This window comes from Cygnus atratus, chromosome 5, assembly GCF_013377495.2.
Source record: "Cygnus atratus isolate AKBS03 ecotype Queensland, Australia chromosome 5, CAtr_DNAZoo_HiC_assembly, whole genome shotgun sequence".
Lineage (NCBI taxonomy): Eukaryota > Metazoa > Chordata > Aves > Anseriformes > Anatidae > Cygnus > Cygnus atratus.
Window position 1 is genome coordinate 42,718,982 of NC_066366.1, and position 25,804 is coordinate 42,744,785.

General features: G+C 46.7%; 3 protein-coding genes across 3 annotated transcripts in view; 1 reads left to right on the top strand and 2 right to left on the bottom strand.

Annotated features, from left to right (window-relative positions):
* On the bottom strand, positions 1 to 15,172 carry LOC118244350 (RING finger protein B-like). The gene is made up of 11 exons (XM_035539259.2): positions 14,984 to 15,172; positions 6,480 to 6,602; positions 5,734 to 5,953; positions 4,695 to 4,718; positions 3,799 to 3,921; positions 2,904 to 3,091; positions 1,967 to 2,166; positions 1,559 to 1,650; positions 1,171 to 1,225; positions 374 to 471; positions 1 to 215 (listed from the first exon to the last, which is right to left on the bottom strand). The coding sequence occupies exons 1-11, from the start codon at positions 15,170 to 15,172 to the stop codon at positions 1 to 3; spliced, it is 1,527 nt and encodes a 508-aa protein (XP_035395152.1).
* On the bottom strand, positions 10,661 to 22,496 carry TMED8 (transmembrane p24 trafficking protein family member 8). Its single transcript, XM_035539141.2, has 6 exons — positions 22,375 to 22,496; positions 21,835 to 21,913; positions 19,576 to 19,705; positions 18,493 to 18,634; positions 17,911 to 18,210; positions 10,661 to 16,905 (listed from the first exon to the last, which is right to left on the bottom strand). Exons 1-6 carry the CDS (start codon positions 22,493 to 22,495, stop codon positions 16,688 to 16,690), a joined length of 990 nt encoding a protein of 329 aa, XP_035395034.2. The 5' UTR covers position 22,496; the 3' UTR covers positions 10,661 to 16,687.
* Positions 22,494 to 25,804, top strand: part of SAMD15 (sterile alpha motif domain containing 15) — a 6,273-nt gene continuing 2,962 nt past the window's right edge. The window contains exon 1 of the mRNA XM_050711135.1: positions 22,494 to 22,724. Coding sequence (XP_050567092.1) covers positions 22,494 to 22,724 — 231 coding nt within the window. The remainder of the gene's footprint in view (positions 22,725 to 25,804) is intronic.

Here is a 25,804-nt window from a genome sequence, read left to right on the forward strand (position 1 = left end):
TTATTCTAGGTCCAGCTGGATCTTGATTGTGCTGTTGTAAAAGGTCCCGGCGCAGTTGGAGCCCCCAAAGACCAACACTGTGTGCAGGTTATGCTCATCTTTGTTCTCCTTGCCTACAGCCATCACGTGGGGGGAAGTCAGATGAAGCAATGTGTGGCCAGCTCGGGGCACAGAGCAGAGGCCATGGTGGCTCACTGTACTCCATGAAAGAGTATCTGAAGTAGAAAGGGTCTATCAATACAGGAAAAACAAACAAACAAAAATATTCCTAATGCACAGGGCGAAACAAACAGATCAGACTAGGTGTTCAGAGATGGCACTGCAGTCCAACAGTCACTGTCAACTATGGAAATAGGGAGGGAGATTCACTTACCTAAGTGAAAAACAAAGGCGTCCTGCAGGGCTCCCCTGGCATTGCAGCCTCCGCTGATCAGAACCTTCCAGTCCGACACAGCCAGAGCTGCATGAAAACTGGGACCAGAGCGAAACCTAAAGGTGACTATCACAAAACCTGCTGGGGTTGCCTCAATCAGGAATGGGCAGAGGTGGGCAGACTTGAACATCAGGCTGGGGGCTTAAACAGAAGAATGAAGTTTTCTTCTTGTCCTCTTCTGCCCTGATTTGCTGAATAACCCTGAAAAAGCTGTTTGTTTCCCTCTACCAGTCAAGGAATCTATCAGGCCTGAAAAGCACCTCATTACCCCAGAAGAATCCATCAAAACTTCTGTGTTTTGCTGTACAAAACGAGATGAGAGGCTAGATGGGCTTTGGTCTGATTTAAGTCAGTATTTTAGTGGGTGATAGAGTCTCTTAAGGAACAGCACATTCCTTTATAAGCGTTTCTTCCTTTCTGGGGATCTCTTATACTCCAGGTACCATGGAGACCAAACAGCAGGCAATACAGTCCCATTAAAACACAGAAGAAAACTTCCCTTAGCCTGAAAGGCAGACTCCCAGGGACCCTAAGTGATCTGCACCCCAACACCTTACAAGCACCAAGTAGTACAGCACAGGAATTTCTGGTCCCACCATAGAGGAACCACCCACTGTATTTTGACTAGTGGGGCACAGATACGTAACTGGGTCTGATCACAAACACCTTTTAAGCCTGGCATCACAGAGAAAGGACAGAGGAAGAACAGAGCTCCTGGGTCTGCAACAGGATCTTACCAACGTGCAGAAGGCTGTCCTGCAAGGAGAGGGACTGGTGTGTACTCCATGAAACCTGAAAGCCAGGGAAAAGGCAGACAAAATGTCTAAAAATCACTCCTAGTAGCATTTCTCAGCCTCACAACTAGACAATAGCTTCCAAAGTCTGTCACATCAGCAGCCTACCTTTTCTGTTACCTGTCTTCCAAAAAAGGAGTTTCTTATTTTTCCCTGTTCCCTCCCCTCTTATCCCACAAAGGGTTTCTTTAGCCTGTAATTCTCCATCTCCACTGATAAGTAAGGATTTTTACAGTGCTAATGCTGCCTTCCCATCCTGCTTGCCTCATTTCCCAGTCCTTGCCTTAGAACAGACCCTCCAAATGTGGCTACCTGGAACAGACTTTCTTACCCAGATCCAGGATGTGCATGTCACTGAGGTAGAGAGAAGTCCTCTGACCGCCAAAAATCAGCAGCTTGTTCTTCAGCAGAGTAGCAGAATGCCTGAACAAAGGAGAAACAAGCGAGCAAAGTGTCTTCAGCAAGTTCCCAGAAGTGTTAGTCTTAGTTCACACTGCCTTGGCTTCTCCTAATGAGCTGCAATAGCTCCCTCCATCTGCACCTGCCCCTACCCCCAGCTATTGCAACCCACAGAACCCCATCAGGATTCATGACAGCACATTACTCAAAACACAGGGCCATTTTAAGGGAGCAAACAGTGAAGATCACCTAATTTTTAGGAAACTACACTGGGATGGGACGGAAGGTGGGAAGAGGCTTCCTGCTCTGTTCTGGAGGGCTGGAAGAAGAGCACTCTCACCCAAACCTAGGCAGAGGCTTCTCCCCTTCTGAGATGGGCTGGTACCAAATTTCATGCTCTGGATTGAAGACGTAGAGCACATTGCTGCAGGGTCCAACTGCCTGTGATGCCGTTTGATGGAAAGTCCCTCCAAAAACAAAGAGCTCCTTGCGGTAGATAGTTGCACTGTGGTAAGTCAGCATTGGCATCCGCCCTTTAGCCTGGGAAAAGTTCAGCACATGTTTGTTAGGAGAAGTGCATTATTTGCTGCATGGCCCATAGGAAAGGGGCCCACAACATGCCATGAGTTCTGCAAGTCTCGATTTTCACTTTATTGGCTCCCAATCAGATCTTTGCCACACAGGCATACTCTGCATCACCAGAATGCTCTGATGAGAGCAGGAAATCGGCCTCCTACCCCAGCTGCCTCAGAACAAGACAGGGAACAGAAAGACCTCATCCCAGGATTATTCTGTAAAAAGCCATCTTGTGCCAGGAAAGAGACAGTCCTTAGCTGACATGGTGCTCTGCAAGGACATGACAGAATCTAAATTGCTCAGAGATCTGCTGTGCTCACAGCAGCTCTCTGATTTGGAAAGACCAGTTCCTCAGTATCCAACGCAGCTCTGAATAGCACCATATAAAACGAGAGGCCATTTCCCTCCGCTACTTGCACAGTACCTCCCACACACCACCTTCGTCAGACACAGCACTCCGCAGCAACCGTTTTTTCACCTTGCTTTATTCACTGTAGGCACAGCCTCTGGTTTCTGCCAAGCCTGTGGCCTTTCAGCACGGTTGGGATTGACAGATACAAGAAGACTAAGCAGCTCAGACAGCCTGCAGCAACAGTGGACCAAGTCTGCTGGAGTACAGATACGGGCACACCAATTGCCACATTCAGGCAGGACCTGACACCCTTCCTCTGCTTTTATCTTAGAAGAGCTGCAGTACTTACAGCCACAGGAAGCCATTTCCAGGTGACTGTGTCCAAAATGTAGATGCTGCTGTAGTCTTTGTCCTCCTTTATACCCCCAAAGACGTAGATACGCTTGGTGTCTGGGTCATACGTAGCAGTGTGACCACGCAAGCATGATGGCATAGCATTTTCTCGCTGGAGACCCACTGGAAACCAGAAATTACTGTCTGTGGAAGCAACACCAGGCAGGTGGTATGAGAGTTTGAACATGCTCTCAGTTTTTCTACATTTAAAGAGTATGTCGTAAAATCTTTACTCAAGGTCTTGTTCCTTTTATCTCCTCCTCTCCTTTCACGCAGGGCTAGAGAATATTTACACAGCAATGTTTCTGTGTAAGGAGTGCAGGGGAATACTAACTAGGTGGGAAGTAGAAAGGTGGCCGAGAGGATCGATGAAGTGCAGAAAGCTATAAGGTACTGCAATTGTCTCTCACGCTTCTCCACCTGTCATCACACACACTGCAAACAGTGCTATTGCTTTTGCCCTTTAAAAATCACCCAGCTGCATTCAGAATTCAAATGTAAGCTCCTGGAGAGCTCTCACATATAGCCCCACTGCCTCCGAGGGCACTGAGTTGTCAGCTTAGCCTGGTGCAGCACCAGTGGATGCCCAAGGACAAGGGACATTAGTGAAGAATGGGATTTAAAAAAAAAAGAAATATGGAAAAGTAACAGAGGGTGGGTGTGGCAAAGAGAAACAGTACCTGAGAGGTGGTAAGGAATGCATGCTCCAGCCGAGTGACTCGCAGTCAAGACAAATCCACCCAGCACCTGCCTTAGCAAAGATCCCAGAGGACACCCTCCCACCCAAGTCGTCCTGGATTCCCATCCACCCATTAACATCCCATTGCCTCCGATAGCCCTAAGCTCCTTACCAGTTTCCAGTTTCCAGAGCGCATCCTTGCAGGACCGCTGATCGACGCCTTCTCCACCAACCAGAACAGCCATTGCTGGGTCACTGAGGCACATGGCATGGCGCCACCGCGGGCTGGGGCTGCCTGGGGAGGGGAGAGCACCGTGCTGGGAGCAGGCTGAAGAGGCGCCTCCAGCTCCCTTCACTGGGGAGAACAAGGCAGCTGAGGGCTCAGAGGGGGAAATGAAAAGGGAAAGGCTTCAGTTCCCTTCTCGTTGGGGTGGCAAGAGGCACAGCTCCCTGTGGAAGATTTTCTGTTGGCTTTGGGGAAAATCTGCTCTACTAGGAGAGTCATCTGTAGCAGAGGGAGCCTGCAGAGAGGAGTCTGGCTGGATACAGGACACAAACAGGCTGCCACTTCAGAGACAGGCAGGCACAGGCAGACTTAGATCCCACTGAGAACCTGTCCCCAGAAGGATATCTCGTTTGTGCTGTGCCCTTGCATTACTGTTCACGAGAGCATGTAGTAGGGCTACTGAGGAACAGCTTGTCAGTGCCTGAGACACAGCAACCAGAAGCCTAGATCTGCTTCCAGAGATATTCCTCCTATCGCCCTGTTTCTCCTCTTTTCCCATCCCAACCCCTGTAGTTTGCTGAGCTTACCCTCTGTCTCAAAGGCCTTATGCACCCAGAGGTGTGCCTGAGGTTCAAAGGGGCTACAGACACACATTGGAGCGCCTGACAGTATTGGAAGCACCTACACAACGGTATCGAGGACACAACATATACACACAACCTGTTTGCTGTTCCAAATCACTGGGGAGATAAAGAATCAAGCATGAGAGGCCTGTGACATTAAAGGGAATGCCATCACCAAAGCTGGAAAGACAAACCAGGGTCTAGGAGACAGATTCTCACCTTGCAACTCCTCCACTGCCAGATCTGCAAAGGAAACACAGAGATGTCCCATAAGGAAAGCAGCCAGCAGACATAGACCACAAGTGCTCAGCTCTCTGGTCTAAAAGCCCTTTGGCCTGCCTTCCTTCCTCCATCCCCCAGCAAAGCTACCTCATAGCAACAAAGAAGGTGCAAGACCAAGAGTCCTGAAGAAAGTCTCACCTGTCTTCTGCATTTCTTCTGATAAGAGCAAGGCACATTTCCTTTGACTGCCGTCATGCTGTCAGTGTTGCATTTTACTCCTCTGATAAAGGCTCATTCCACCCCCCTCTTCCCACACCACCTACAGCAGAAGCATCTTTATGATGAAGTTACGTTTGTCTTTGTAAGAATCAAGTCCCAGTAAGTGATTTCACATGGGAAGCACTAAACTATTGTCAAACAGTTACGCACAAACTTGGTCACACCTTGGAGCTGACTCGAAATCCACACTCCAGAACCTAAAGGTTTCATTTCCAAACCCCTTGGCAGCTACCTTCCCACTACTGAAAAGTCAGTACAATTATACTATTTATATATATGAATATATATATTGCTTCTTGTAGTTGTTATAACATGAATAATAACCAATGTTTTCTACAGAACAAGTAGTGGTATGCTGTTAGCAGGGGAACAAAAAGACTAATGGATAGGTCCCAGAACACTGTGGTAGGTTACTTTCTTGTGCCTCAGTTTACTCTTTTGTAAAACAAGGCTAACAATACTTGCCCTCATTTATAAAGCTTTTACTCATATGAAGAGATAAAAGATATTAAGTTATTGTACAGAGCATTGGCACTAAGAGTACCCCACGTTCTATTTGTCTTCTTCCCAACAGGTAAAAAATTATTAGGCAGTTTAATCAGGACTAAGAAGCAGTTCTCAGTACTTCACAAGGCACGGACAAGCCCACCTTGCCTTGGTAGTACACTGAGAAATGCACTGGGAAGTTATTGCCAGCAGTACTGGGAGAGAGTGCAGACAAGACCTGTAAAATACACCTGGAAGGTGCCAGAGTTACCTTCTGCATCCAGATCTTTCTCAGATGCTCTGGGTTCAAATAAAACTTTCCTGGGCTTCTTAGGGCAGACAGGGCTCTTCCTCCAGGCCTCACTGGGTTCCATCTTGCCAGATGGTGACTCCAGGGCACAGGGTACCACCAGGGTCCTCAGCAGTGGGCGGAAATCCTTCTTCCCAGGCCTGGGAGCTCTAGCAGCCATCTCTGAGCTCTGACTCTTGACCTGTGAAAAAAAGTCCTAGCTAGTCAAAGCAGCTCCAAAGAGAAAGATCTGAGGCTACTTCACATTTGTCTGTTACTGGGCCAGAGATTAGTTTCACATTTTCAGGCTTGCTTTCCTGTTAAGGGCCAACAGCCTTCAGCTGCCAAACATATGCCAAACCACACAGCCTCCTGCTGCTAGGTGCCCAGCCAGCGGTCTGCTTTCAGACTGCTGGCTGCCATGGGCACAGCTCGCACAGAGGCAATTGGAAAGGCAGGAAGGCCATCTGTGCTAGGAGTAGCCAAGTGAACTGATCCCATCAAAGGCTGTTAAATTCAACCCATCCAAAGGCATTTCACCTGAGAGTGCAATTAACCAATTTCTGTAGCCTAAGTGAATCTTTAACTCCAAAACCTGCTTAACCAGGCCTTCAGTAAGAGAATGGCAGCAAGTGCTGCTGCTAGATGTGAACTGAGCAGCTTCAAGGGAGGGAGCATATACTAAGGAGGGGTGAAATAATGAGAGGAAGTATCCAGAGAACACATACAGCACAAGGATCCTCCAGGTCCTGACTGAAGGGCACATCATCAGCTGGGAGCACGGGGGACGGGGTCATCTCCGGGACCAGAAACGGGCGGGCAGGCGTGCTGCTGGAGATTCCTCGGAGCAGCTGCAACAGGACCAGTGATGGGCAGTGTAAAAATAAAAGAACAAGTTAGTTTACTAGCTGTCAGCCACAAAGGGTGAGCAAAAATAAGTACTGCAAGGGACAGGCTCCCTGCAATGGAATAGCCCATGTTTTTTTGGGGAAAAAAGAAAATCAAAGCCAGACACTAAAAGATACTAAATCCAAGAACTTTAGCATGGTAAAGCAATGGTTTATGTACCACAAATCCAAGAGAGAGGAGAATTGGAACTGAACCCATACTCTGTGGCATACCTGCTGCAATACATGGGGCATTTTAGTAAAGTTGTGTTTAGGGAAAAGTACTAGAATATCAAGAGAGTTGAGGTTCAGTACAGACATGTATTAATAGATCTGTGTGACATGCCTCTGCCTTGAAGTAGTAAAGAGAAGAAAAATAAGTGGATAGAAAAGGAAGTCTGTAGTTCCAAGCTGGCAAAGCTGAAGTAGTTTGTGACCCAGTACAGGAAGAGAAGAGGTTCTTGTTTCTTTTACCTGTCCATCAACAGTCAGGACAAGTTTCACAGAGTTGCCTTTGTCCATCTCTTTCAAGGAGGCCATAAAAATATCCGTCCTCCAGTCACCTTCCCACACCAGAGACCTGCACAGGGGACCATGGGTTTTCAGCCCACAACCGACACCAACCAGTGAAGAATTCTTGCTCCTGTACTCACAAATAACACCCCAAAGTGAAAAAAGACCCAGCCCTCAAAGCAGCTGAAAAGAAATTGAAAACATCACAAGAAGCTATAGAGACTAGCTTACGTTTAGATGTACAAATATAACCTCACGAAACAGAACAAAGTAGGAGCTGTCTCTGATTTTATTTCACTCCATTACCAAGACGCAAGCTGGTCTGGGAACTCATACAGCCTATAAGAGGCAAAGGGGAAATGTTCTGTACTCTCTCCTATCCAACTAGTCTTCACAGTAGACAGTTAAAAAAAGACTTCCTATCCTAAACAGATTGTTTCACAGGATCCATGATACCTTTAATATAAACAATGCACCTGTGACATTTGGTTGCGTCCCACAGTCCTGCTGCATTTACCCTCCCCCAAATCACCCCAAGAGTCTCTGGTCTCGTCTGTATAAAGCCAAGGGAAAGGAAAATAAGGAAGGCAGAAATCATGTTCCTCAGGTCCACCTCGTCTAGGACCAGCTCTGCTTGCACAAATCCTGCCATCATCCAAGTGGTTCCCAAAGACAGAGGCTGTATACTGCTGACCACAAGGCTGCACCTACTTTCATTAGCACAGCATTGTTTACAGCAAGGAGCTCCCTGTAGCCCCATCAGCTGTCTCTGGGGACAAGGGGAATGCTGAGGAGCATGATTTGGCACCTCACCTCCTGTCCTTGTCATCTCTTACCCCTAGATGCTGATACTGCTCAGAAGACACCCATCACAACTTCACTGCTGAAAGACTAGTAATTTACGTCTCCATCCAGAAAAGCATCTTGACGGCACCAAAGTCAAGGTCTCACCACCCCCTGGTGGGACAGGACAGCTGCTTCCTGACCCATACCCACCCTCAGCCCTTACCAAAGCCCCTCTGGCCACTTTCCCTCTGAGCTGCAGAGAAGACTCACAGCAGGCTGGGAGGACTGGCAGGGCTGAGCGGCCCGGGGAAGGTGCCAGCAGCACCCCATGTTTTTAGGGCACCCCAGTGACACCCAACAGCACCCAGTCCTGCCACTACCTGCGGGTGGGCCCCAGCGTGCCGAGCCGCTGCGCTCCGACACCCGGCGCCACCAGCACATCCACGGCGATGCTCGTGTCCAGGGAGTATGAACTCCAGTCCCCCAGCCCAAACACTACCAGCTGCTTGGGCAGCGGCAGGGGCAGCCAAGCCTGGTAGCCCATCTTGCTGGATTGGCTGGGAGAAAAAAACAAGGGAGAAAATCATAGAGAAGTACACAGAAGGCTCAGAAATGCATGAAAAGGTGTGGAAACATCTTTATACCGGGGGAGAAGAGAAGGAGAGGGTTTGCTTTGGTTTAAGAGGAGGTTGCACAGGGTCATGACAAAGCAAACAGATGGCCCGAGAAGGGAGCATGGCCGCAGAGAGCCCCCGGGCCCGAGGGGAGCCCAGCCCGGCCGCACCTGCCCAGCCGCCGCGGCGGCTCCCGCAGCCCCCACAGCGCGTAGAAGGCGAGGCCGCCCTGACGGGCACCGCCGCCCGCTGACGGGCCCGGGCCCGGGCCCGGACCCAGCCCCAACCCGCCCCAGGCGGCGGGGCGGCGGCAGGCGGGCAGCATGGCGGCGGGGTGGGGGGAGAGGAGTGAGGGGCTGTGGGGTGCCGCCATTAAGGCGCTGAACGGCGGCGCAGCTGCGGGCGGCAGCCGGCCATCAGCCGCCCCCCCGCCTCCGGCACTGCGGGGAGAAGGCCCGGAGACAGAACTGGGGGACGGGGAACCGGCCCCGCTGCCCTCAGGCTCCGCTCCTGCGAGCAGGAAGAAGGGCGCCAAGCACCGCCGTGCCTGCGTTTCCCTGCTCGTGCTTCTGTGGCTGTGACCTGATGGCAAGGAGGAGGGACAGCAAAGTGCTCTCACATCCTAAACCAGGCCCCGTCCTTGTCTCTGTAGCGAATTATACACATTTCTAGAACCCGAGCCACGCATCCCCTTCTGGGGAGGAATAGTTTTCTGATTCCTCAGTAATGTTATCAGTGAATATTTCTTGTAGCTTGCAAAAAGAGGAGCTTGTATTCAGCAATCGGGACTACCACCAAAAGAAGACAAGACGGGAGTAAATAATAAAAAAGCATATTCTTTACTACAGAGCGTGTATTCCATTGCGTATCCAACCCTACTACTACAACAGTGAATACCACTAAGTTTAAAACTGCTGTCGATAACCAGACAACACTGAAATCAGTGACAGGGCTTCAGTGGCCAAAGGAACAACGTTGCCCACACACAACTGGAAAGAAGAGTGGCCTCCCATGCAGGGCCAACCCAGCCCACTCAAGTGAGACCTTTGCTGAGCTGCATGAGATCAGACCATTCCTGCTGCAGTCCAACCACAAAAAATATGGAAAGGGTAGGAAATGACTAACCTTGTGAAATTTCACATCACTTCTCTGCATCCCTACCAACTTGCTTTATTGTCCTCTTGGCCAAATGCCTGAGCCATGACAGAGGACAGAGATTCATAGTGAGCTAATGGTTATCAAATAGCTGTAGCACTGTTTCTTTTATGTGCTCTTAAATAAATAAATAAAACAGATGAAATGTGTAACTTGGCAGTCATCTATCCCTTTGATCGTCTTTCTGTATGATTGCTCCTGCCCATCAATTATTTTGTAGAAAAGTTCCAGGCAAACACAGGATGAGAACAAAGACCTGTGAACTTCTGCAGTACTTGTCCCATGGGGTTTTGAAACAAGACAAAAGAGAAGGGATGGCTAAAGCTCAGTTCCCGTTTTGACCAGGAGGTGTTCTCTGAAGATATTTCCTTCAGGCTGTGTAAATACAGTCTTCATAGCAAGATGAAGCTGACGGTCAAGCAGCTATGAGGAAATTGTGAAGGGCACTTTTCTTTAGATAATTTCATCAGTATGTGATAACTGAAAGGATGTTTTTAAACCTTCAAATTGAAAGCTTTAGTAACAGATTAGTTAGCCATAGAGGATCTCTGCAAATGGAGGTGAAAAGTACCAGTATTAAGCACTGGGAAGAAGACCATTCAAATTCTACTTGGTTAAAATTATATGAGCTTGGCTACTAGCTTGTTCCCCTTGAGTTCTTCAAATATTCAGTATAATCTCAAGTGCTGCAGAGAATATGAAGAATAAAAAATCCCTGACACTCATTTTAACAGACAGAAAAATTCCTGGCTAAAGCCATAATCACTAGCTGACAACAGAGCATTTTCCTATCCATTTGCAACTAGAATGTTTGGTACACTCCAAAGTACATCTTTAATAGCTACTGCTTCTTTGCTCATAGAAGCTTTATTGCATTCATGTTTTGTTGGAAAGTCTGTAGTTTGGTTTCTCATATGAAGACATTCACTTGCTTTAAACAGAAGACAAAGGGAGTGATTGCATAGTGAAAAGTTTATTTAAAGGGAATAAGTTCCAATATACTATTACAAATCAGCCACAACACATTAAATATAAACAATACAAACCAAGCCCAGAAGGAATGCAAGCACGCTATAAATATATCTTCACATGTGCCCTTCAGCAAGAGAGAGTCAGTGCCACCTCTCGTTAAAATATCCTGTTCTCCACTTAAAAATCATCTCTTGGGAGGAGATGAAAAGCAACAGGTTGCTGCAGAGAACTCAGTTTTGAGATTACAGGACATCATAAATATATCACATAAATAAGGACTTACAGACAACCATTACAGTTCACAAGAATATACATCTGGGGGAAAAAAAAAGGCAAAAAAAAAGCATGACCAGCTACAAGACACTCTCCATTGCAAGACTATGCTATCAGCCTGGAGCAGCGAGTTGAGAGCAGATCGTTTCACCCTGAGGTGAGCAGTTAGTCACTTGGGCATCCTGGAGGTTGCACAGAGATCATCACCAACTATTTAGTTTCTGAGAACAGTTCCTAAACTTCAAGGATTTTGCTTGGCAAAGTCTCTTTAGCTCTGAACTTAGTGGTTTGGCATCCAGCTTCTTGTGTAAGGGACTTGACTCACCAGTCCAGATGGGCTTAAACTAGATAACCCTAACCAACAAATCACAGAAGTCTTCCTCGCCCTGCCTGATAAAGGGTACGTATTTCTTGTGATGGTGCTTCTGAGAAAGCAACATGTAAAATTCAGAACAGAATACAGAAATGTCAAGTGGAGTCAGGTTCACTCAGCTCGATGATCTGTCTTCAGCTGCAACAGCACAAGTGTTTCAGAATAAGATGCCAGAGACTCTTTGGAGGCAAATATGGAATAGTCCCACAGAAAATTCTCCTCCTAGCAAGATGTGTTTGAACTCTGCAGTTTGATGTATGCTCTAAAACCTTATAGTTAGTTTGTATTTACTGCAAATGCACTTATTTAGATGACTTAGCACTTTGACTCCAGCTCAACTCCTGGCTTCTTTCACAGTCCAATTAGCTAACATATTTAACAAGATCGGTTAACAGTTTTCCATTCTACCAATTCAGATGTTCTGCTACATCTACATGACATTAATCATCACATCCAATATTTTTCCCAGATATGAGAATTGGAGAAATTTCTCTCCCATTTGGAGATCATAAAAACTTTGTTGCTTTGGTCTCTCACCTGGTCTCAATACACATAAGCACACACCCCTCAGCACTGGATTCAGATGCTTCTTAGGGAAAATGGTGAATGGCCACAAGGAATGCTATCTATGTCTATCTATCTAGTGTTTTTCTGGTCCTCAGGCTTAGCATCAGCATATCAAAAGGAGTTGTCCTCTGGTGTTCCCCAATATCTGACAGCAGCATATGATTTCCAAAGGCAAAGATCCTATGGTGCCAGAAAACTCAAACACAATTTTACTACTCATCTTACAGCAACAAGGCAGTCTAACAAACAGCTTAAATCTCCAGGAACAGCCTACTGGGGCTCTCCTTGCTTGACCTTAGTTAGTGCTTCCCGTGTACTTGAACGGGCAGAGAAACAGGGAGAAGAAACCCCTTCGCTTAATGACATCTATGGCTCTTATTTCAGACATGCTCCCTGCTCCTAAGGCACCTTGTGATAAATCCTCCTCTATAGAGCTGTTTTAGTTGGGGTAGTGAGACAAGGAAGAAGGGTATAAGCAGTGGGGTTAAAAAAAAAAAAGTGAATTCATTTAGGGATTCATTCTCTACCCCAATTCTCAGCTCACAAGAATGAGTACTACTTTCAGCAACTGGACGTGTGACAAGGGTCACCTGTAGCCCACCCTACCAGGTCCAGCAGCACAACTGGCCCCACTGCAGGCCGTACGCGGTTACGTGCACACAGTTACAAGGAGACAAGCGCACAGGAGGGAGCCAAAAAGAAAAGAGCGTGGCTACCTTTTAGACCGAGTTGCATAGTAACTCAACTTTCATCTTAGCACCTTAAGTCAGTCAACTAAGCTCTTTCTCTCCTTAGATTTAAACACACATTTTCATCTTATCTGTTTGTGTAAACGGCTCGTTAGCAATATTAATTTACATAACTATTAAATGGGTCCCAAACCTTAATTTGCAACTAGCCTATGCCTGCCACCAATAATCTTTCACATGAATCCATATTGCAGGCCTCCAAAGAGTTTGTGAGTAAATTCAATCAGTAACGTGGTCCTTGATTAAGCAATTTTAACTCCTCAGTGAAGTGCATACATTTTAAACTCCTGCTGCTACACTACTGCTAAGGGGGAAAATAAGAGAAAACAATGGGTAGCTTATGACCTTCTTTGACATCAAAAAATGTCCAACAGATTGTAACAATTATTATAAATAAACAATTATACAACCTAATTTTTATGCAAGTCCTATGCTACAGGACTGTCTAATGTCTCTGGCTGAACACTGATATCTTATTTTTAGATCTAAATTATATTCGAAACAAAATGGAAAACAATTTCGTGCTTTTACAAAAGCAAACCCAATTTAAAAAAAAAAAAAAAAGACTGTTTGCAAAATGCAAAAGAAGCTTATCCCTTAATTGAGCTTTTTGAATTTCTAGACACAATCTACTGGAAGAAGAAACACATTTTTTAAAACTGATCTGAAATCTTCCTTCAGGAGAAAAATAAGAAATTTTCCTTTCTTGAAGATTAATTTCCCTCTCTGAAGTGCAACTGCCTTTTAAATTCATTTTTCTTTCTAGACCCAAGGTCTAGTTCCATAGGCCTCCAATTAAAATAAGAAGGGCTTCCATCGCTGCCTCAGCAGATAGCAGGATTAGATACAAGTCCAGGAGACACAGAAGGCAGAAAAAAAGACACATGAGAAATAAGATTACTTCTTTGAACCAACTGTGGGTTCAATTTTGAATAAGAATGGCTGCTGTTAATCACTAGCCATGCAGCCAAGCTAGTGAATTTATCAGAAAATGAATAAAGACTACATATCCTTCCAAAGAGAAGTTGTCACTTGGATAATGAATGGTATTTGAATACCTGAGAAACAACATATTCACGTAATGTGGAAATTAAAGAATAAACAAAGAACAATTATCCTGTACAACTGTGAAGCTTCTGTTTCCTGCAGATGAAATATTCCATGTCTAAAACTATTTTGTGTTCTTAAGAGATACCAGATACATCTGGGAAACCGAAGTATCAAAATAACACACAGCAAACACTTTCAGTTCCACTGCAGCAGGCCTATTTATGGGCACAGTGTGTTTGCAGGACAGGCACATACGGATTGGGATGACGTACCATATTCAATGCTACTGTTAAGCTTAGGTCAGTGGGACTAGGAGATGGGGACAGTTCCAAACGAGTGACCTGAGCCTCATTAAAAGGTTGTCCCATGCTTCAGAAAGCTAGAACTGAGCAATCGGATCACCATCTACAAGGCAACTTATATCTTCACTAAAACCACTAATACCTTGGTAACTTGCACATAGTATTTGGTTCGGGAAGGAGCCAGAACTGGTAGCGAGGCAGGCCTTATTAACCTCTTACAACATGACAAAATGTATTTTGAATCGTGATATAAGCAAAATATAGATGGGGGTGGGGGGGGAAAGTGGCTGTGAATTAGCAATATGGAGGCCACATTATAGGGGCAACAGTTCTTTAGTGGTAATAACACACTAGTACAGAGTAAGTTGTATAACTGAGGGTCGATAATTCTAGAAAATCTAATGTGTGTACAGGTCAAAATTCCCTTTGTGATAAAAAAAAATCCTAATTAGAAAGTGGACCAGGTGCCAGACTGTGCCTCATACATTAAGCAGCAAGTGCACACAGCACCCTGCAGATCATATCAGAAAGGACCAAAGGCAGTCATCAAGCGGGGTGACACTGACATTTTTGGTCAGACAGACCAAAAGGCCTTTTCTGTCATCTTCTGCTTAGTGTCTAAGAACTTGATAGGCAACAGAAGAAAAAAGGGGAGAACCTTATGCAAGTTGCTCAGGCCTGATTCAAGTGCTGTACAAAGGCTGTAGCATGGTCCTTTGTCTCCCCAAGAGGGGCTAAAGGAAGGAATAGTCCTCCCCAGGCTGCTAAATGAAAGATCACCTTACTCTGGCACATACCGAATCCTACTGTTCTACCTCCCTGTAAGATTGTCCTATGCTTCCCTCTACTTGAATAATGCAGCTTTGCAGTTCCCCTCGTGCCAGGTTCTCTCTCCTTTGAGAAAGGTGACTGCTTTTCCCTCCATCACAGGGCCCAGAGTGGCAGCAGCTCTGCTGCTTACCCTGATCAGCTCTGCTCCCTGCCTGCTCACCCTGAAAGTAATCGTGATCCAACCAGTCTTCTGGTTTCCATTCTCCTGTGCTCCCAGCTCCGGCTGCTCCACTGTAAACTTCTCTCTCACACCTTCTTGACCTCCTAAGTGCTCTGGGGTAGTGAAAAAGTACGCAGAGATAGTAAAAAGAAGAGCTTGAATATAGAGCAAATTGCACAGCATTACCATATAGCCTCAATAGGAAATATGCAGCCCTCCTAGGAGAGTTAAATCTTTGGCTTTAACTACCCAAAAATCATTTTGTCCATCGTTCCCTCTCAATAGAAGGAATGGACCAAGTAGAGGTGCTTTACCTGGAGGATTTAAAAATAAAACTCAGAACTCTACTAGAATCACCATGCAAACAGCCATTTTGTGTCCCTGCAAAGAGGTATCAAAATGTAAATACAGCAGTATTCTTAAAAAGAGCACGATTTTAAGTTAAAAGTAGTAAAATAAACACCACTTACAGATAAATGTGATTTAAAATTAATCTCCAAAGGATTAACTTAATCCTTGTTCAACTCTGCCAATACTCGAGCAGAAAGTGATTACTAATGCCATCGCTAGCCACCAAAACAGGCAAGGAACTCCATCCTTTGCCACGTGGCCAGGGTTTGCAATGGCCTAGCTGATTCTGGTTTACAGAAAGGATTGGTTAAATTCCATCCCTTTTGATTTTCTGAGCAGAGATACTCTTTTGCAACAATACCTTTGTAATAGAAATAGCAGCTGACAAACTACACTTCCCTGGGGAGCATTTTCCTTGCTACATATGCTATTATCCAGCTGGCAGCAATACCAGTGAACAAACATGCTGCTACTGAGAAACATTTCCTGTATATTTATTGGTTGTATCCTAGCCGTTTTGTACTTATTCAACACAGCAGTAAATCATTTCTTCTGTTTTACATCTGGATGACAGAAGGGGAAAAAAAATAAAAATCTTTTGGTGGTCACCAGAGCTTTAATCATAACTTTTATATCCCTATAATCAACAGATGCAACATCCAAATCTTAATCCATAGGAAAATCCTCCTATGAACTTCTAGGTGTGCGCCTTCCTCCACAGCTCCCACACCCTATCCTAACCCTACCGTAGGTTGGGGCTGGCTGTTGTTAGCATGACCTGGCTGCCACTGGCCATGCTGCATCCCCTCCCATGAGAATGAAGGAAGCGCTGGCTGCTGGTGACATTAGCGGCGGTAGGTGATAACATTATCAGTGGTTAGGAGACAAGCCAGCCATGCTTTTGGCTCACTGCAGCTGACAGCTGCCCTCTAGTGATCCAGATGCAGCAGAAGAGTCTAAAGACCTATTTACAAAACAGTAACATATCAAGAATATTTTGACTTCATTTCGTACCAGTGCAACAGAACGAAACCGTGACCACCTGAACCTGGCCTCCGGGCATTTACTGGCTACAACAAAGGCCCAGCCGGATGCCCGCACAGAGCAGGACTTGTGAAGTTTTACAGAAAGAACAGCTGCCCATGGACAACCAGAGAGTCACAGCCACCTTTCTCCACTGGGACAGCTGGGAAGGAGGATGCGAGGAGAAACCAGGTTGTGTCTGAAGAGGAGGTGGCAGAGTTGTGCCTTGGTTCTGTCACACAGCAGTGCCCATCGGGGAGTACCAGGGCAGGGCGGCAGCCTGCCACGCTCAGTACTGCCTGCCTGCCATCCCTGCCCCTTCCCATCCCTTCAGCTAGTGTAATAGACATGAAAGAAGAGAGTCTTATTGCGGAGGAGAGAGTAGGAGTTATCAAATTTCAGCAGGTAGATGCCCTCGCCTGGGTAGTCGTGGCTGCCTGCCTGCACCTCCCGATGGCTGTCCCTTCGATACACAGGCATGATCTCTCCGTAGCGGTTCCGCAGGTAGCTTTTGGAGCCCCTTTCCACATCACCCACAGGGGCGAGTCCTGAATGGGAGAGAGCAGAGAAGTAGGACAGAGCCTGTTAATCTGCTAGACAGTCCAGAAAAAGATAAGACCAGATTACAGAGACCCACGAATACATGGAGGGCTAACTACAATAGCATTACTCATAGTGTCTGCCCTGAGCTCTCTGCCAATACTACTAACAAAGACCCACTTCCCTTACCATGGCAAAGGGCGTGCTGAGAAACAGTTCTCTTGGGAAGACAGTGTACACCGGCCTGCCAGACTGGTCTCCTCTCCCTGGACTTACCTTCTAGCCAGCTCACTCCTTTTATACGCGCCACAACAGGGACTCCATAAAGCGCTCCACTGATATGGATGTGGAGCAAAGGAAAGGCAGGAAAGGTCTTAGCTATAACCTCACTGTTTTTGTACAGCTTAGATTCACTTCTCCAAGAATAAACTCCTCACATAGGAACTTATATACTTTGGAGAACTTGCAAGAATAATTTCAGACAACAATCCCCCAGCTGCACTAGTCACAAATACACTTAAGACAAAGAACAGGTAACATGCTTCTCACAGCTACAAGGACACAGGCCGCAGTCCTCCCAAATGCAGTCAACAGGAGCGCCTGATATACTAGGAAAAAAGACACAAACAAACAACAAAACACACACACACAAAAAAAGAACCTTTTTGCTCCCACCTGCCACCAGATATTTCTCAGCCTCAGAGGCTGAGCAAAACACTCAAGTTAAAGTTTCAGACCCTAATCTCATTATCGGCTGGAAGCTGAACAAGTGATTTCTGATTTATTTTTCGGTGTGCTGAATTTCAGGAATGTTCTTGGAGAATAACAGCCACTGACATATGCTAGAGCAGGAAGGGTTAAATGCTTTCTCATTACAGCCTAACCAAAACTCAAAAGGCTGCAGAGATAAGCAGTCTGGGTAAGCAAAGTAGATGGAAATTACAGCATCTGACAGACATGCAGCAGCATGGCAAGAAGCACCACAAATTAACCTTCATGAGCTTTGCACCAACCTTCAATTTCTTCTTCCTCCTCTTCATCCTCCTCATCACTGGATTCGCTGACCTGAACAGTAATGGCAGTGCTAGTAACAGTGGTCCAGTCAAAATAGACTCCAAATCCAATGTCGTAGTCATCTGTAGCGAACTCCCAGCAAAGACGTTTCCCATCAGGATGGGTTGGCACACGGACCGTCACCACCTCACCTCGCTTCACCACCATCCTAGCATTCTTCTCCTTTCCCACCTTGGTTTTGAATTCCTTCATCTTCCCCATGGTCCACGTAGTGGGTGGAGCCAGAGGGGGAGGCTGAGCTGAGACAAGGGAGAAAGATCAGCAGCTCATCTTACTTTTCACTACCGACAAACTGTTACATGAAAACAGCGAAGCTATTTCTGATAAGACTCTCTTATCCTGGAGCCTGCTCCCAGAAGCAGATGTGAAGTTTTCGCACAACACTAGCCAAGAACCCACACTTCCAGCAGGAGTCAGCAGTGCCCCTGACACAGCCTCTGCTCTTCTCTGGCCAAGGCAGGCACTGGCACTTTAAAAGTGCCCACAGAGTCATTGATAAGTGTTGCCCTTTCAGGCCTCACCTTTCCTCTGCTCCCCAAGGAGGTCTGCAGTCTCCAGCTCAGCAGAAAGGATATCCACAGCACCAGTGTGATCCGACTGAATCATGACTATATCCCCTCCTCCTTGATGTATGTGGTAGTTGGTCATTCGAACAACAGCTTCCTGCACAAAGCACAGAGTCACACAGACTATCAAAATAAGAAAGTCCTCAGCTGGACTTAAAACAAATCAGTAATAATCTAAGAATCTTTCTGAAGTCAAGTCGGATCCTGCAGAAGCTTCTGTTACAGCTGAAAAGAAACAGCTGGTTCTGAGGCACCTCTGCATTATTCCCCGCCACAGCACCAAATTCATAAACTCTGGAGAAAAATGCTGCATTAATGTCACAAATTACAGACCCCTCAGCCTCCCCAGGAGGCTGGGCAGGCACATGTTTGCATCTGCCTCGGAGCTAACTGTCATCCTTCAGCAAAGCAACAAACAGCCTTGCAGATTTAGAGGACTACTCTTGGAAAGCACTCCCAAGGCACTGTCTCTCTAGGGTGAGCTTTTCAGCTCTGTCTGCATTTAGACTGCACCACGATCACACCGACATTCACTGCATCCTGGGTAAGGGTCCATCTGGTTTATTAGGGCCAGCCCTCTCTCCTAATGTATAAAAATGCACAGCTCCTGAGCTGCATGCTACTTGCAAAGCATTTCCCAAATGTATTTGTAGTGCAACCAAATTGGCTGCTCACCAAAAGAAACGAAAGATGGCAGATTCCCTTCAGCTCCCTCTCCCGTAAATCCGCAAGAAGGGAATCCCCAAAAGACCCAGACAAGACGCAGAAGGTGAAAATAACCTTGAAGCCTTAACAAGCCAAAAACTGCAGGGAAGTAAGGACTAGCCAAAGACACAAGGGATTTCACACGGCTGATTGATAACTTTTACTTCCCACTAACATATAGAAGAAATATAACTGAATCTACGTTAATATTATTTTCATATTAACACAGTCCTTAAAGCCTCAGTCTCACAGTCATTAAGCACAGCAGCAGGGTGGAAGAAATGTCGCTGCACCTCTTTTCCTTTCTTTTAAAGTTAAGAAACACCCACTTACCTCTTTGGTGGGCTGGGTTTGGTCAGGCAGCTTCTCTTCTAGTTCAGCCGCTTCCTGGTCCTTCAAAGTGCAACCTTCTTCCTTCGAATCCTCTGTCACTCCGACACTCACAGGCGACCTAATCTGCGACCTCTCGGAGGAAGAGAGCACTACAATTTAGCACTTACACCCAGGGTACAAGTGGCAGAGCTCAGCCATGACAGGGCTCACTCCGCTCTGCAACTGGAATTCAAGGGGACAGGAGGCAACCAGCTTCCTGCGGTCAGCACCCACCACCTGTGCAAAGAGCCCTCCAACACCCCACTTCTGCCCTCATTTCCCCAGGAGGAACTCATAACACCGTACGAAGCACAGAAATCAGCAGTAACTTTTTCTGCTCAAGAAAGGACAACTTCTGCTATGCCAGCTAGTACATGACACCCGTATATTCCATCACAGGCCAGCTGGATCAATGAAAGGATTCGAAACAGTTTGGACAGCCATCCTGAAAACGCCCTCAGTTTAAGTGGTCCATCACAGCTTTCCCGTTAGCAATCCCAAGAAATACAGAGAACACACAGATCCCTCTCTGCTGTGTCCAAATATGCTACACAGACAAGCAAGCTGTAAGACATACAGTGGCAGCACAAGAGTAAAGAGGTCCAAGATCTGCACTGTGACAAGAGGAGATGGACATGTCAGAACAAAAAGAAATGTACAAAGAAGTAAAAGAATAAGCAGGAAAGGAAACAATAACCTTGACATTCTTTCTCTCGTGAAGATTTTTCTAAATTACTGTTTAAAAAACAACCTCCTGCATGTTGTATATAACTGGAAAGAGTTGTCATCCCAAATGAACTCAAATGGATGCCCGAACAAGTCTTCTCTGACATACTGTTAGACACTATGCGAAACCTCCATGAGAAGCAACCTAGTCTTTAGTAACAGTATCTTTTTTGAAAAGTGAAGCCTTCTCTCAGCACTACAAGACTAATGTAAACTGCCTCGGTCTGAAGGATCGTTAAGTGTGAGAACACAGAAGTAATGAAAACTACATACATATTTCCTCAAATTTCTCCTTTCACAAAGGACAAATATTCTCATTAACAAGAGATCAGACTATCAGTGTAGCCTGGAACAGTTAATTGATTTATTTTTTAATCGCAGCTCAACTCAGAGACGTTCCGTGCTGCATCTATACAGGTGACCAGAACAGGGCAAATGTGGCTTTTGTTTCCAGATCTGTACTCCGACTGGAAGAATGTACAAGCTCTGTAAGCAGATCTACAAATAAAATGTTCAGCCAATTCCTCTTCAAGTAACCCTTTTGGACTGTCCCCCTTCCTTTCAAAGGAGATTCAACTTATACAATTTATCAGGTAACATACATGAGCATCCAGCATCTACTTTGGCCATTCTGCTCACAGCCTACATTCATTCTTTAAAGAAAATTAGAGGACATAGTAAAGAGTGATATAAAAACACATTTGGGGTCAAGAAAGTTAATATCAATGTCATTTGCATCAAGCCAAGATGACATCAAACTGCTATTCTAGTAACTAGGGTCATTGGTTGATTTTTTTTTTAATTTTCTTAATGAGGTCGTTATTTAATGAATAGTGCGATCTTCCATCTGACAAATTTAACTTGCAAATTTCTAAAATTGTGTCGCATGCAACACATGCGTGCTAGTAAATGAAAACTCCACTGCATGCAGCGTTTGTGCTTGCAGCCAGCAGATTGACCACAAGCACCATCTGCCCAACAGGTAATAACAAGCCACATCTGATAAGGCGGTTGATCAGCAGCATTAAGGGAAGCGTGATGTGAAAGACAATGGGTGAAGAATAAAAAACAAACAACGCTGCCAAAAAACAGTAAAATGCATTTTCTAGCTCAGCTTTCACCAGAACTATACATGGTGGAAATGCTTAATTATTAAGCCGTCCTTCAGAGAGAACAGAGAAAACTTCCTGCCGAATGCTCATTAGTTCTTGTTGACTACAAAACCTACCAGCGTTCTCCCCAGCCTGACTGATTCTGTGATCCAAAAAGGTGAGCCATGAACTGCACTTCGCTATTTCATGGGCTTTAAAACAACCTTAAGCCTACGGGAACAACTCCTCCTACACTGATTCCAGTATATACTGTCCGACAGCCGACAACTGTCTCCCATCTCCTCTCTCCACCTTCACGGAGCCAGCTCTCGGACAGAGGAGGCGGCGGGGGTGAAAGGGGCTGTCACGCACGTGGGCCACACCGCACAGGAACGTTTCCTACCCGCGCTGCGAGGCGCTGGACTCCGAGGACTCCGCCGGCTGATCCGCAAGCTCTGTCTCTCGGGCTGCATCTTCGTTTTCTAACGACAAACAGAACACGCGGGAAGGTGAGATAACTCGCGGTACTTACAGACGCTCAGGCAGGAGGGAAACGACACCCAAACGCTGGCGAGGTGGCGTGGCTGCGGGACGGAAAGCTGCACCAGCCTGCCGCGCTGCAGGCTGCACCCGGCATCCTGCAGCACGAACGCTTTTAAGCGCCTCGACCGTGAAAAAGGGAGCACCAGGACTGAGGCGGTCCCGGCGCAGAACCGCTCTCCGAAGCCGGGGTAACGCAGAAGGAGCCAGGGCGGGAGTTGGCCGCGCAGCTGGGAGCCCCCGGGCCGCCGCCACGAAGCCGAAGCCTCCCTGGCGCCTCCTGCGCTGCCCCGAGCCCCAACCCCCCGCCCAGCACCCTCCCGGAGGGCCCCCTGCGCGCCCCCAGCCCCTCCTGCGGGAGGCGGGCGGCCCCCGGCCCCAGCTCGCCGCCCCCGCCCCGTACCTGAGGGGCCCCGGGGCCGCCGCCGCTCCCCGCCGTGGGGGCCGCTGATGCCGCCCGGCGCCCCGGCGGCCGGGGGCTCGAACCGGGGTCCTGAGGCGGCGGCGGGCGGCACGGCCGACATGGGCGCGGGCGGCCCGGCGCGGAAACGGCCGAGCGGAGCCGAAGCGCCCTGCCGGAAACACCCGAGCGGCGCCGGGGCAGGGACGGCGCGGGGCGGCCGCAGGAAGTGCGGGTTGTCACGGGAACGTGGAGCCCTGGAGCCCGCGGCGGGGCCCGCCCTGCCCGGCCCGGCCCGGAGCGCCGTGGAGGTGGCCGAGTGGGTGGCGCGGCTCCGCTTCCCCCCGTACGAGGTGCGGGGCCGCGGGGCCTGCCGCGCGGCGGGGGGGTGGGGGGGGTGAGCCCGCGGCTGACCCGCTCCGCGGCTGACCCGCTCCGCGGCTGACCCGCTCCGCTTCCCCCCAGGAGTGCTTCAGAGCCAACGGCATCACCGGCTGCCGCCTCGCCCTGGTGAACTGCAGCAGCCTGCCCGCCATGGGCCTCACCGCCTTCGGCCACGTGCGGGTGCCCCGGCCTACGCTCGCCGCCTTCCCGGCCGCCTCGGCGGGGTGCTCAGAGAGCGGGCCCGAAACTGGGCAAACAAATCCCTCGGGCAAGCGGGGGCTTGACGAGTCCTCGGGTGTAAATCCGTGGAGACGGCGTGCTGCCTCTCCAGCATGCCACAAGTACCTCAGGAGTGCTTGGCCTTGCTGTTAGCCTGCATTCGTCCTCTGACCCCACAAAAATCCCTAGCGAGGTGCACATGGCTTTCCTAGAAACTCCCTCAGAATTTCTTTTCAGTAACTTTCCACTTGCTGATCTGACTTGATTTGTGGAGCATCTGTAAATCTGGTCAGCTTTAACATGCAGCGATTGAAGCACAGCTCTCAAGCAGCAGCGGGTCAATTCATTATTGCTTCCTTGTTTTATGCCCTGCTGAACACAAACAACATCTCTGCCTCTTCCCTGTTTTATAAACATGTAATTTTCCTTTCAAGCCATCTTTTCTTTAACAAACAACAATGGTTAAGCTCTTAGCTATAGTTTGGCCTTCCAGATTCCCGAAGGTTTAGAAAAGAATCATTTCACATCTAAAATATATGTATGACATTTTTCTATCCTTTTAAATTCATTGAGTTTTCACTAGAACCATGATGGAGGAGCGTATTCTTGGATCTTTTATTGCCTCATTTAGGGGTGATAATAGGAAGCAAGACACCTTACCTAAACAGCTCATTGCCTAAGTATTACAGCTCAGTATTTGAAACACGCTGAAGTTTACTCTTCATTAAATCACACTGCTTTTCTACAGAATCGTGTAATTATATTAAAATCAGCAGAAGTGTAGTGGTATAAGATATTGGAGATGCTGGTTATGAAGTTTGGGTTAACACCAAAACGGTAAAGGACCCACTAAAACTTCTAGCTTTTGTGATTATTATGTTTTGGTCTACTTCCCATTAAAGCTCCAAACTTCAGCCAAAGCAGGCTTTAGCCAAAGGAGATGTGGATTTTTGAAAGAGGGCGTGCACGTGACTAAACTGTGGAAGCAGCACAGGTGTTGCCTATGTTTTAGAGTGTAAAATGGAGAAATTAATAACAATTTGTCTTTCTCTTTCCTGGGATCTGTGGTTTGACTGCTGTGGCTTGCAGTTACCACACCCTTAAAGTCAGTAAACACAACAGCTGAAGATAAATACTAGCAAAGAGGTATCTAACAATTAGCATGTGCCCTACAAAGCAGTAATCATCAACAGAGAAGTGCGAGTTTAGGTTTGTTTGAACGGTTCTGAGAGATGTTTCAGAGTCTTCAGTCGTGCAGGGATGGATCCAGTGTCAGAATCACAGTCATCTGCTGTTGGCTGTGGTTTTGGTTGTGCTGATCTCATGCTTCTCTTTAAATGCGTTCTTCCCTTTGACATCAAGCTGTAATCTGGTCTCTTGCAAAGTCAAACAGCTCTACCTTGAATCCAAACAGAGGGTAACATAGGCCTTTGTCACTGAAGAAATCTATTTATATACCAAAAAGCACTTTAAAATAAGAAATGTAGAAGGAAACCTAGATAAAACCACTTTAGGCTGATTTATGTTGTTGATATTAGCAGAGATGCAGCTAATACAGAAGGATCAGCAGGAAATCTGATATGGGATCAAAAGGTACTAGGTTTGAGCAGGAGTCTCAGTTCAAAGCAGGTATGCATACACCTGGTGGTCAGAGCCTTCCGAGCCTACAGAGCATAAACACAGAGACCTGGCGTGAGGTGTGAGCTCAGACTGCAACAGTGTGACTGCAGTGAGCATCAGCATCCCTGTGAGGTCCTCAGAGCTCTATGAAAATAGGAGCAAAGAGAAAAATAGCAACTCAAAATCATGTAATGGAACTAAGACAAGCCCAGGAATAAAACTGAGGTTTTGCTTCAGCTGCAAACTAACTTTGCTTTAGTTGCAGGCCTGTCTTTTGTTCCTGTTTTCAATATCGGCTGAGAAATTGAAACTGACCACACAAGTAATCCTAAAAGGGAAAATGTAATGGAAAGTTCAACAGATAAAACAGGTCCAAAATCCTTACAGATGTTTCCTGGAAGAGCAAAGCTCTTCACAGAATAAGGACAAGACTCTGGGTCACAGATGGGAAAAGTTATCTGGTTTTAAAAGAAAGGCAGTATCCAACTGCATTTTTTTCAGGGGTTAGAAGGGATAATTTACCAAGTTGTAGTACTTTGACAAAGCGGTTTGATTCTGCTAGAATTGATTCATTAATGCCATTCTTTATCAGTGCAAGTTGACTTAAATTTCGTTTTCTTCCTTCTCCTCCTCCGTAATGGAAACCACAGAGGGACTGGAGGCTGCATTTACTGAGCCAAGTCATTTGTTTCGCATTGTGATTTACAGTTGCTTTCCCCAGAGGACACAAGGTAGAAATTCAAATAACCAGGGAGAGAGAAAATCTTTATGCTCCAATGAATAGAGTATGAGCGCTGCTTTTTTATTCTAGAGCACCAAAAAGCAGTTTCACCACTACGCTGAACAATCTTCAGTCTTTGTTTGAAATAGAATATGCCACCAAAAACATTGATCAGCACCACAAGTTTGCCTGTTGGTCAGAGTTGAAGGCATCAAATCGCAGTGGTGATTTTTTCCGGACAGCCACCTTAAAGAGTATTTCTAGTACAAGCAGACACAACCTTTGTAGTCAGTCATTTGCACTTGCCAAAGGTGGCAAGTATTTTATATGCTTTTTAATCCTCACCCTCACATTGGGATACAGGGATTTTGTATGGTGGTTGTTTAACAGCTGAGAAACACTAAGCCACAGGCTAGAGAAATCAACTGCAAAACCTGTTATTTCTCCTGCAGAAACTTAAGAAGAAATTAATCAGAGCTAGAATAAGCG

Coding starts and splice junctions, on each gene's coding strand:
- LOC118244350 (XM_035539259.2), bottom strand. CDS start 15,172: ATGGTAATGCTGTGCAATTTGCTCTATATTCAAGCTCTTCTTTTTACT. Junction 5,954..6,479: donor ACCTGGAGGATCCTTGTGCT/GTATGTGTTCTC, acceptor TTTTTTTCACAG/GTCAAGAGTCAGAGCTCAGA. Junction 216..373: donor CGCCTTTGTTTTTCACTTAG/GTAAGTGAATCT, acceptor TTTCTACTTCAG/ATACTCTTTCATGGAGTACA.
- TMED8 (XM_035539141.2), bottom strand. CDS start 22,495: ATGTCGGCCGTGCCGCCCGCCGCCGCCTCAGGACCCCGGTTCGAGCCC. Junction 18,635..19,575: donor AAACCCAGCCCACCAAAGAG/GTAAGTGGGTGT, acceptor TGCTTTGTGCAG/GAAGCTGTTGTTCGAATGAC. Junction 16,906..17,910: donor GGAGGAAGAAGAAATTGAAG/GTTGGTGCAAAG, acceptor TCTCCCATTCAG/GACTCGCCCCTGTGGGTGAT.